This window comes from Plasmopara halstedii, assembly GCF_900000015.1.
Source record: "Plasmopara halstedii genome assembly, contig: Scaffold_1343, whole genome shotgun sequence".
NCBI lineage: Eukaryota > Oomycota > Peronosporomycetes > Peronosporales > Peronosporaceae > Plasmopara > Plasmopara halstedii.
This window is the reverse complement of record NW_020188258.1, coordinates 1,007,546-1,019,881: the sequence shown is the minus strand read 5'-3', so window position 1 is coordinate 1,019,881 and position 12,336 is coordinate 1,007,546. Positions and strand designations below refer to the sequence as shown.

The 12,336-nt window shown below is 46.0% G+C and overlaps 2 protein-coding genes across 2 annotated transcripts; one reads left to right on the top strand and one right to left on the bottom strand.

Annotated features, from left to right (window-relative positions):
- Positions 1–3,413: 3,413 nt before the first annotated feature.
- Positions 3,414–4,418, top strand: PHALS_01224 (Tetratricopeptide TPR1; the record flags this gene model as incomplete). The annotated part of the gene is made up of 1 exon (XM_024731048.1): positions 3,414–4,418. The coding sequence occupies one exon, from the start codon at positions 3,414–3,416 to the stop codon at positions 4,416–4,418; it is 1,005 nt and encodes a 334-aa protein (XP_024581264.1).
- A 90-nt stretch (positions 4,419–4,508) lies between these two features.
- PHALS_01223 (Kinase A-anchor protein Neurobeachin and related BEACH and WD40 repeat proteins) lies at positions 4,509–12,336 on the bottom strand (the record flags this gene model as incomplete). The annotated part of the gene is made up of 4 exons (XM_024731046.1): positions 4,509–4,568; positions 4,606–5,895; positions 5,958–6,285; positions 6,359–12,336. 4 exons carry the CDS (start codon positions 12,334–12,336, stop codon positions 4,509–4,511), a joined length of 7,656 nt encoding a protein of 2,551 aa, XP_024581263.1.

Genomic DNA, 12,336 nt, shown 5'->3' with positions numbered 1-12,336 from the left:
TAAATGTTGCTGGTGCATTTGACAGCCCTTGAGGCATCACCAGCCACTCCCAGAGCATCCCACTTGGAGTACTCACTGTTGTCAGCGGAATATCACTCGTTCCCATGAGCAATTAGTAATACCCATTGACCAAGTCGTGAGCACTGTACTTTTAGAGCCAACTATATAGTTCTGGTGAATATCCTTTCTAGAAATCGGCGTCTGTGTCGGAATGGTTGTAGCGTTTAGCTTATAATAAGCATAAAGGATACGCCACTTGCCGTTCGGCTTCAGGACACAAAGAGTGGGTGTGGAATGGAAACCTTACTCTCACGCACAATTCCTGCCTCGTGCTTCACACGGAAAAAGGCGTCAATGACGTCACACTGCTTCTTGGGCAGAGGACATTGGCGTGTTACGCAGTATATGTTTCTCGGAACCAGGTTAATCTCATGACGCACATCTCGGTCCGGAGGGAGGACAAACGGCGGGTCTTCAAATACGATGTCCAGGATTTTTTACCAAAGGATAGTACGGATCCGAGGGGTCTTTCATGATCGTCGATCCACTTCATGCGTTCAGTACCCTTTTAGTGTTCCAGGACTGCTTCATCACAAGCGACGACGAGTTAATCTCCTCGCTCGGTCTTATGATGACCACCTCGGCTAAATTGTCTGTCTTCAAGGCACCGCCAAACTCTTCGAAGGACATCCGCCGCAGGAATAGCATCGAAGGTGACGTCACCGTCTTCGTATCGCATCATACCGCTGACGAGGGTTACGGTAGACACACTCTAGGTCAGGGTCGACGCCCTGCGTCTTGCAGATATCACACGGTATCACCGTCTCCTCACTATAGCGGTCTTATGTCTCATCGAGACCAGCGGGAACACGCACTCGGCGTAGTCCAGTGTCCCCACTCCCTGCTCCGTCGGAGCCTTGATGTTATTAACAACATCCGACGAAGAGCTACTATTCCGCAGTCTTCGTCCAGAGAATAACGTGCCACTTCACGCGCATCAGAAGGGCCTTGCCCAGGATGCCTCGGACCTCGTCCGACCATGCCACTCTTGGCATGCAGCAACAGCTTCGAAACGCTAGCAGTGCTCAGAGGATTACATGCCACTCCACGCACATCACAAGGGCCTCGCTCTTGATGCCTCGGACCTTGCCAATCTTGGCATGCAGCGACTTCTCCAATAGTGGATAACGTGCAACTCCACGTTCAGCCCGCGATCCACGCTCGGGACTCTTGTCTAAAACTTTATTGGTGTTCGACAGCTTGGATACTCAGATATCCAGCACATTGACCGTCCCGGTCTAGTGCCCACGCCAATAGCGCTTCAGCTTCCTAGCAGAGGAGGGTTCATGACTCACCAAAGCTCCCCTAGGTGACGTGCACGCAGCGTCCAGGACTTCGACCTCCAATTAATTCATGGCTCATGGTGTTCCAACCATGCCATACCAAGGATAAGGTCATACCTTGCATCCAAGTCTAAGACAAAGCAGCGTTCCACGCTACCAAAGGAAATTTAAAAATTTGACGCCGATGTCCACAGAGACCCTCGTCACAGTGACACAAGTCCCCGTTGATAAGCGAACAGTGACGGTGTCACTCGACCGAGATTCCAGCGCCTCAGTATACAGCTGACATCCTACGATCGTGGAGCGTCAAGCATAATTGCCCGACGCCCCGAAGTTAATAAGGATTTTCCATGCTTCACGTCGCTTGTAAGATTAGCAAGCCCGGCTTACGCACACGCTCCGTGTCCAAGAGCACGAAGCCCTTCGGGGCTGGGCCCTGCTGCCCTCTACCTCTTTGGGCACAGCATAACTCAGTTCTTTCCCAGTAAGCCGCCCCGCGCTTACTGAGTATTCTCGTTTCCCCGCGACTAACCAGACCGTTTGGAATCGGGACGTCGGTTCGACAAATTTTTAAGCGCCTTGCGCAGGGGACAACCAGCCCGAAAGTGACGGAAGTCTCCACAAACAATTACACACTGCTCGGCAACTCGGATCTCTCCCTCCTCTTTCTCAGCATAGCTGAGATCCATTTGATCAGGCTCACTCGACGGGGTCTGAGGGTGAGCATTCCAACCAAGTCGTGTCGATTTAAAATTTAATTTGGTACCCAATGCCACATTCAACGCTTCTTCTACATATGACGGGTGCGCAAGGAGGACTTCCGTTCTAGCCACGCCAGTGCGGATGCCGTCCATAAAAACGGTCACTGCGACCACCTTGGGGGGGATCGGCTGCCATCCCGGCAATTAGAGTTCTCAAATTTTGGAAAAACTCCACCAACTTCTTCTTTCCCTGTCGGGCAGCAAATAAATGCGATCACACGCGATACGCCCCATTAGGCGGTGAGAACACTCACAAAAGCTGACGCACGTTAGTGCTCATTCTCGCACTAGGATCCCGAGCCTGGAGATAGCTAGCGCCACGCGCTGTTGCTCGTTTTAAAGCATGGCGGATGTCTTAGTCATCTCGGCCTCTCTCATCCAGAGCAGGAAATCCTCTCCATCCTTACCCTCGAAGGTAGTAACGGATACCATAAGCGGCCTTGGTCGGAAGGAATCTATTGTCATCGACGGTGGCGTCATAGGCGCTGTCGACGCCGACATCGTCTGCTCTAAGTTCTTTAGCAGAGCATTTTTATAATTGAGAAAACCTCTAGCGAGCTGGACACCTCATGTCCTTGTTAAGCGAATTGTTGCACGTCCTCAGTGCCAAGCAGAGACATAAGCCTTTTCAGCCGGTTCTGTATGCCCTGTGGCAAATAGAAGAATCGCTCCATCCTCACAGGGGATCAGTCGTAACGACTCAGGCGTATATTGACTACGAGTGCTACCCAGTACAGCGGGGCTGCCGTAGCTTTTTGCTTAGAGGAAGCATAGTTAAGTTCACCGACCTTTTTTCTATACCAGAACCAGTAGGAGTGTAGAGGATCGCGACCCGCTACCTCGAAGAGTACCCAAAACCTTAACCAAGGCAATACACTCTTCCGTTTAAAATTGAAACTTAATTTAATTGTTTTAGTTGCGGTAGAGCCGTCATATCTAAACCCCTAGGTTTTCCTGATTAATATACTAATATCTAATCAATATAGTAAAACCTCAAGGATATAGTAATTCATACAACAGTCTCTTCTTGCTGCAATATTGCTATTGTGAATGACTCAATTTTCTAAGTACATCTCACTTATTATACTTTTGACGATAATAAACGCTTGTCATCACGACGTGCTCTTCAACCTTGTTTTGCGCGAAGTTTTGATACGAAAAAAAAATAATGACTATCCTCTAATAGTGATCATAAATGTATGTATAGTTTTGGTCAAGAAATCTGAGTCGGACAGATGATACAAACCTAAGGTCTGTCATAATCTTTAACCTACTGGTTCAGAGCCAACTATTTAACGCATCAGTAGACATGGCTCTAGGCAACGCGCAGTACGCAGTGGCGGACCTCGTAGCCAAAGCAGAGGCGCTTGTGGACCAGTGTCAACCGGAACTGGCCGTGCAATTTTATGAAAGAGCATTGCTTCAAGACCCAAGCAACACATCACTGCTGGACTCAATTGGCGAGCTGAGCACGGAGCTAGACAATCCGGAACGTGCGCTGTCAGCCTTTCAGCAAAGTGTACGACTTTCCCCATCTCAAAATCCGACCAAGTATTTTTATTTGTCGCAGCTTGTTGTGGGTAAGGAAGCAGAGCAGTATATGACGCAGGGTATCACGTTTCTTCAGCAGGAACTGCAACGACAAGCGGACCCGAATTCTTTCGAGGCGATGACAATAAAGAAACAGATATGTGACGCCTATTGCTCACTAGGGGAGCTCTATATGACAGACTTGTGCTATGACGAAGAGGCTGAGGGGCGTTGTGAGAAGTCCTTTGAAGAAGCCATGAAGTACGATGTCGGCTTGCCCGAGCCCACGCAAGCACTTGCTAATTTGCGACTCGTGCAGCAAAACAAAGAAGGAGCTGATAGCTTACTCAATGAAACGTACCGTCGTCTTAACGAAAATTGCGACGATGAAAGTATGCCGTCCTTAGATTTTCGGACTGCCACGGGCAAAATGCTTATTGAAGTAGAGCGATATGAAGAGGCATGTGACGTGCTCGAGGGCGTGATGCAGGAGGATGATGAGAATGCTGAGCTCTGGTTTCTTGTGGGTACATGCTATCGCGCTATGGACGACTTGCCCAACGCACTTGAGTTTTTTGAAAAATGCCAACAAATGCTTAATAACCTCAAGAAAGAGCTTCGCGACGAATTTTACCTTCACGACCAGCTCGAAAGTGTGAATGAAACGATTGCTGAGCTCTTAGACTCTATCGCTAACCGTCCACCCAAAGAGAGCGATAGTGAAGAGGAGAAAGATGCAGAAACAGATACTATAGGACAGGAAGACGTGGACATGGAAAGTTGAGTCACATAGAATACTTATACAACTATTTTTTGTTCTTAGATATATCGGTTCGGGACTATGGCATATGTGGTGGATAGATAGGACAGCACACTATTTTGCCGTTGCTGACGCCAAATATGGCATGTCTTTCATCAGAAGCCAGTCCCTGAGCTACGATTTCACCATACATGTCTCGATCGAGTAGTACACGTTGGTCTTCGAATGTGTGTGCTGTCATCAATAGCGCCTGCGCACTGTTGCTAACTACCACTTGTGAGTATCTGGCACATATACTCAATGATGTCATAGGGTGATCACCCAACAAGTGCTTAGCTAGCAATGAACCATTTAAGTGAAACGAATATAGTATGGGAACCCCCGTGCCCATCGACTGAAGGATCACGTGCCCTAAAATGGACAAGTCGAGCGAAATCACACCTGGCTCCAGATGACCAGGCACTCGAAAAGAGTGGATAATCGCCCCATCTTCTAGGTCGTGAGCCAAGCATTCGTTAGACGTGGATCCACTGATACAAATACCTAATTCGTCCGAAACACGCACGCAATTGATTTGTGCACTGTGTCCCAACAACACTTGGTCCGCCGAGAAATTGCTGGCATGAACAGGCTTGGAGCTCACTCTTGTACCTCTAAAAAGCTTTAAGGATTCTAACATCGTCGAGTTCGTACTTGCCACTTTCCACACAGACACCGTCCCATCAGTACAACCAAGTGCAATCATCAAACCTGACTTGCTGGTATTAACACAACTTACTACCGATTGGTGTTGCAACAGACGATAAAGTAGTGCTCCATCTTCTGTCGAATGAAATCGTGCAGAGAAATCATGATGACCCACTGTGCAGATCACCATGCCTTGATTAAGAAATGCGATGGAATTTGATACATCAATCTGGTCTGATAAAATGCGAGTTTCTCCAAGCACTTTTCGACTTTTGCGATCTTGAAGCTCGAGAATCTTGGTAATTTGATCGCTATGCGAGCTAGAGGATTTGATTTTACCGTTTGATTTGCTATCAGAATGATGTGAGCTTGAGCCCCTTGGTTCAAGTCGATGATATGAGATCATGCCATTGAGATCCACACAGGCGATTAGAGAAGTGCCAGAAATCAATTTGACGAGTACGATCGGGGCTTCATGAGGAATATTTAGAACAAAGTAGCGGTCAAACGACGGTGGTGATATCATCTCAGAAGATTCCAAGTTTTCAGTCCATTCACGCTTTTTACAAAGTTGACGTTGAGGATGAGGATCTCGAAGCAGTTGGGACGGAGTCTGCCCAAAATGGGCAATTTGAGATTGTATGGATGACTTGACGATTGGATCCGTGATTGAGTCGACATCAACCATGCCTTCATATGTGAGGTAAAAGAACACGTTGTTTGCTTCCATAGCTGCAGCTCCGCGCTGTTTCCAGCCAAAGACTAAGTCGATCCAGTGATGAATATTTGCTGAGACGTATTCACTCTCAAGTGCCTAAAAATGTATAGTTAAAACCGTATCCACCAAAGAGTAACCATTTTGTACACGACACGTACCACAAAATTTTTCATCACAAAATCCTCTGGTGACCGGGCCCAAGGGGGAAGTACAACATCATTAACAGTCGTGCCATTTTGTCGCATCCCAAAATCAAGTTCATTACAATTAATCAGGAACTCTGGGAGGTAAAACCATTCAGGAGTCAACTCTTTCAAGTCCGTATAGTCAGTCAGACAATTTTTCCATGTTTCGGCAACCGAGTGGAACAAGCGGTCCGCATGGTCAAATTTGCCGCCTTGTATGCTCAATGCATACGAAGTGAAAGGCTCCAGGCGAATGAGATAGTAAAGCACTGCACCGATGTTTGAGTAGTGTGTTCCATACCTATCCTCGTCAAATTTTTTCATTAATACTGTGTAGCTAATTTTCACAATTGATGAAAGAAAAACAAACTTACATAAATTTGGGAATGTCAGGATCCTCAAACGCGACAAAGCGATCAACAAAAAATTTTAAGCGACTCGTCTCCAAAGCTCCCATTGGCTTAGATAGGTCTCGGTAAGACCCTATTCGGCTAAGATCTAGCGTTGCCGACTCGTAATCGGAGATGATCCATGGGAAAACAGGATATTGAGTGAGATCGTTATAAGTTCGACCAGCGATCGTATTTAGCCACATAATGTACTCGAACGTAGAAATTTCGTGCTGAATCCAGCGGGTGCTCATTGGAGAATTACGAAACAAGCTACTCGGATTTCGCAGTCGCCGAACGCTTGGATGCCGCTTCAATAATTGAGGTCGACGCGCCATTAGCGCTTCGTGAAATAGTGCGACGTCTTCAGAAATTAAATTAAAAAAGTAGTTTTTTCTAGTGGATAGAATGAATACTTCCAGCGCCGTCGGCTTGAGCAAATACCGCCGACGGTACAATCCTGCAATGTCATCAATCTTCCATCGACGACCTTTGAAAAGAAATCGCCATATTTTATCTATAGGCACTCCTTCCTTTTTCTCAACAATAACAGTCTCATTTTCGTCGACTACTCGTTCAGCCACAAAGCGCAGTGACGAACTGGTCAAAATGAGCTTTCCTTCAACAATATGCAAATGACGCACGAGCTGGGTTTTGACAATAAAGTTTACCTTTGATGTTTGAGTCTCATTTTTTGCTCCACTGTCACAAATTTGTCGACTTCGTTTAGTGACTGACGGTAACGAAAAGTTTTGCGGAGACCTTATATCAGTAGCTGGCTTCGTTTCTATCAATTTCAGCGACGACATAGTAAGCTGTAAGGAAGACCCGATTGGTGACAGGCGATCTGTGGTCATTGGCGTGCTCTCAATGTACTTTGATACCTCTTGTACCAGAGCCTGTGCTTCATCTGACACTGCGTCTTTAGTTGTGTAAAGAGAGTCCACTCCATACTCCACGGCATCTTTGGCGTTTTTCACCGACTTTTGAAGATAATCCGCGACCCCGCCAACCAACGTCGAGAAAGATGTCGCATTGGTAGCTGTTGATGACGCGTTATATGATACAACAGGTGGTGGAGAGAAACTAGCTGTACTTTGTTCCCTTGTCGTAGAGTTAGCACCAGGATGAGCCCCATCAAAGCCAAGCGCATTTACTTGCCCAGACGACGCAACTTTAGTAAAATTACTTGACGGACTGGTACCAGTTTCGATTTCGCTTGGCTGAGAGCCAGAAGGTAGTTGACATATTTTGTTACTTTCCGCGGCATCATTGGGTTCTGTTTCGTCAATGCCAAGATCATCGTCATCAGAAATTTCACCATATGTACTTTCATATTCTTCAGGGTTGGATATAGACCGAATTATCGCGGCTCGCATTTGGGCATCCGTAAGAGATGCATTGTGTTTGAGCTCCACATCACTTCGCCGATCATACTCTAGATTAGTCATGACTCCTTCCATTGACTTACAAATACGACGGCTCAATTTCCTACCAATCTCTATACTTTCAGTATCCGAGAGAAGCGATACACATGATTCAGAGCTTAAATTTCTCGCACGATAGTCTTTAGACACAAATTTCAGGCGAAGACGCATACGGAGTTTATTTTCGGTCGAAACGATTTTCAGTGTGGCTGCATCTCTGCCGCACTCGTTTTTATTAGTAGTATGGCCTGCTTTACCAGACTTTGCATAATGTAGACTTTTATTGAGCGACAATAGTCCACTGTCACAAGTCGAAATCGTAAGAAGTTTATGCACACTACTCGCAAACTTTTCGGTGCAACGTTTCAGCTCGACAACTCGCGACTCAATTGCTAAGGAATCTCGATCATTACCAAGCTCAGCAGCCTCATCTTCATCAACTATCTCCTTCCACAGCATTTCGCACTGCTGAAGTTCATTCCTTACCATCTCAGCTTGTGAGCGAGCATGCTGATGGATGAGGTATGGATTGAAGTCAATAATATTATTTTCCAAAACGTACATCCAACGTCGTATGAATTCGAAATTGTGTCCCCCTACATGATTGAAGAAAACCGCGGGGTCCCAGCAAATGTGGTAATTTTCAAAATGAAGCTGCCAGAGCGAATATAGCTCGCGAAAGTCAGCGACGTCACTGAAAAATGAGAGGTCTGTTGAAGACATAATCTCGAAGATTTTTGTCAGTTCAGGTTTCGCGCTGGAATCGATTAATTGCAAGGTTGTATCAGCAAATGTCACCATAACTCTCATCGTTGAACGGATAGCCACAAGGTCGGTTGCTTCAAGCAAGCATTCCAAAAGCCTAAAACAAGCATGCATGTATATTGTATATTCGTTGTCGGGTGTCGCGTTCAGGCCCTCTTGAAACAGAAATTTGCCAGGAGAGAGTGCGGTCTTTGACAGGTCAAGCGAGTGCGCAGTGTCAACGGCACATGCCACTTCACGAGGCGGCGATATTTTCAGTGACGGTGATACTGAACGTGACTCTTCCGACCGCCGAGAAGCTGACTCATCATGTCCTGCAGCAATGACTTCCAGCATTTGGATAACTCGATGTATTTTCGGAACTAGACTCACGTCAATTGTGTTGCTGGTATGAACATGCGTCACATGCCGGACAGTCACCTGTAAAATCAAGACCACAGATTGTGACCGCGAAGCGACGAGATGAGTGAAAATCTCAGTTTGTTCAAGCGTAACATCACAACCGTAATCAAAATTTTGATTTAATTTTACCACAAGGCCGTCCCAGTCAATTTGATGAAAATGGGGCAGTACGACCTGCCAAAGCTCAAATGCCTTACGATCGAGAATTGTCTCCTGACCTTGCGCCAGAATAAAATCATTAGAAGTGTGCCTTTCGGTCATTTTGTTTGTCAAAAGCGAGCTCTGAGAGATCAATGCGGCGACTTGAGAAAGATTCTCCCAAATTATATCAGAATGTAGCGCTGAGTGATTATGAGTTGTTTGATACATGATTTCTTCGCAAATTTCTGCCGTTAAGCTACATAGAACGGAAGGCGTACGGCAATGGTAGAAATAAAACTCCATAAAGCACGACCACCCATTTTTGACGGAAAGGATGCAGTAGACCACAATTTGTACGATCATTTGGCTAGCAAGCTTGTCCACAAGTTCACACCAACGCTGTGGATAATGTTTGATAACCATCGTAATGATGGCGCTAGTACAGAATTCGTCTTGGCTGCGGATTTGTATCAGGCTAAGAGCAAAATCACACGCTGACACATCCCCATACATTGCGATTGTCTCAATTGCTCTTAACTTAGCATATGCTGAGGTTGAGTCCGCGCTGAGGAGGCTGCAAGCCTCGTTGAGCTCTACTGACTGACTACAACTCAGTTTTCTCGTTTCATTGCGATCAATCGTATATGCTGCTGCTTCCACAGACGCTTTAACTGTGATTGATCGTAGCTGACTCAGCCAGGAAGGCCAGGATCGAATTGAATCTTTCACGCGGTTTCCCATCGCGGAAGATGCTAGTTGCACACGAATTTCCGCCAGGACGTAAGCTTGGACATCGAATCCTCCACAGTGAATAAGATTAATTAACACAAGAGGAATATAATTCATCCGTTCAAGACTGCCAATACGCACTTCATCAGAAAACTTATGTGGCATTCGCTTTCGTCCAATGACGATATCCAGTAACAAATCAGCAATGTCGGCAGTGAGAGTATGTGCTTGCAAAGATGAGTACAGCATTAGCATATCGTGTTTCTGTAGTAAGCTTCTTTCAGATGTGTATAATTCAAACAATCGAAGCGCGTTTAAGCGAACATTATAATTTGAGGAAAGCATTGGTCTCCAAAACGCTCGCATTGTACCTTTCGAAAGATGATTGATGTTAGTTGTGACCTGCAGCTGGCGAGATGGAAGACTGACAGCTCCTTTGCAAGCCTCAGACGATGCTAAATTCTGCGTAAGATACTGAAGTATATGGATAATGTCCGCAGCATCTCTATCACGAGGGTGTTTTGTTGAGCTGCTTTGGCATTGTCGGAATAAGTAAGCCATTAGCTGACGCCATTGATCAGTCGCTGTATCCTCAAATACCGGAAAAAGCAGGGGATCGATTAGCCTGCACAAAATGAGTTCGCGCAATTGTGCCAGCTGTTCCGCATTCATTTGATTGCTCTTATAATTGTCAGATGGGCTTACCACATAATTTTGAGCGATCAAGCGACAAAAGAAGCCGACGCTAGCTTGATCTTTGATATTTGAAAAGCGAGAGAAGTCGGATAATGATGCGGCGCGAGGAATTGATACAATGTCAGAACAGCAAGATTTCTCTTGTAGGCTTGTTTTTCGGAGAATTTGCAAGTACCTCGGAAGCACTTTGCCCAAAAGTTTTACTTGTGTGTCGTATGGTGAGAGAAACCAATTTGTGTTGAAAAACATTAGCCGATAAATATACTCCACAAGTTCTCCTTGAGTTTTCGAAAAATCGACCATGGCATCCAAGATAGAAATCACACCATTAAGTATTGAAACCGAAAGACAGTTCGGAGAAATTGATTGCAGTATAAACTCTACCACGTTAACACCATGCAGTCGAACAAAGTGAGAGCGACAGACCGTGCTTTGATGCAGCCCCGAACCCACAAATGCCAAAAGATCAGAAATTTCTTCTATTTCAAATTCTTTAGTTGGATGAAAGTTTGCCATTTCGGGAATTTGATCTAGTAGTAGCAGAAGAAAGCACGCACAGCCTCCGATAGAATCTAGTGCATGAATAAAACTTTGGGTAACAACCGCATTTGTTCCAGGTCCAAGAGATCCGTGATGATCGTTTCCACTAACGTCATAGCAAATGCGCTTGTTCAAGTCGCAGCTCCGTGCGTCATAAGAAAAGCACAATTTAAATTTATCCGAATGATTCAAACTCTCCGCTGTGATTGAGTTGAGATCATATTTCCAATGTGTAAGCCAATGCAACCTCTGGACTCCAGTCTCTGATAGCGGCACGCCAAAAAGAGTGGGACTCCAAATTTTTCCTTGCAGACCACCCACAAGAGGCTCAATGCCGATAGTATTGCGTCCACCCACCATTGCTACCGGATCAGGATATCCTAAGTTCCCACAGAAAATATTTACTCCATCCACGTACACGGTCAATTTATCCTTAAAAACTATGTTCTTAGCGTGCACGATGCACAAGTGCATCCACTCCTTTTGCATCTTCTCTGCATACTCGACAAACGGCACTTCCGCTTGCTGAACAGCCCCGTGGACTCCAACTGACTTCACTAATAATATATTGCCACTTAGAATTGCCGACACACCCTGCCCGTTAAGACCTCGAAAGCTATATAGCGCGACAGCTGCTGCCGTAGCTTCTATGTGTATGCCAAAGCTACAGCTGTACCCTTTCTTGGTGACTAATTGGACATCGGACGGTATTACTAGTCCGGCATTAGGTCCTCTCATTGTGAAGATTGCACGTGGTATTGTATCCATCTCCAAAAGCGTCTTTTGCATCTGTAGCACCCAGCGACGAGCAGGTGGCCTACCAAGCCGGAGAAAGTCGAAAAGAGCCACTACGTCCGGTGTATTCATGGTCTGGAGACACAGAATGCGTACCATGTCCGTAAGAATTTGAAATGTCTCGCTTTCCACTCCAATTTGGCAGCTTAGTGTATGCAACGTGGATAATAACGCCTTTAAAATCACATTACCTCTCTTAACTACGTGCTGAGACTCTGTAGCATCGTCATTTGTCTCCTGGAGAAATTGAACGTCGTGGAAGTATTTTGAGCATTCGGCAAACAAGCGGCGCAGCACTTCAAGAGTCTCGTGCCGAGCCTCTATAGTCTCGCATCGGCCCAGCACATCCAGAAGCAGCAGCACGGAGTCCTTTAGATGCGACACTTGCGCTAAATTGTCTGCAATTGCTTGTTGCGTACGGAGATGAGCCGCCTCGGCATCTTGCAGCAGCATACGCAACTGCTCCAT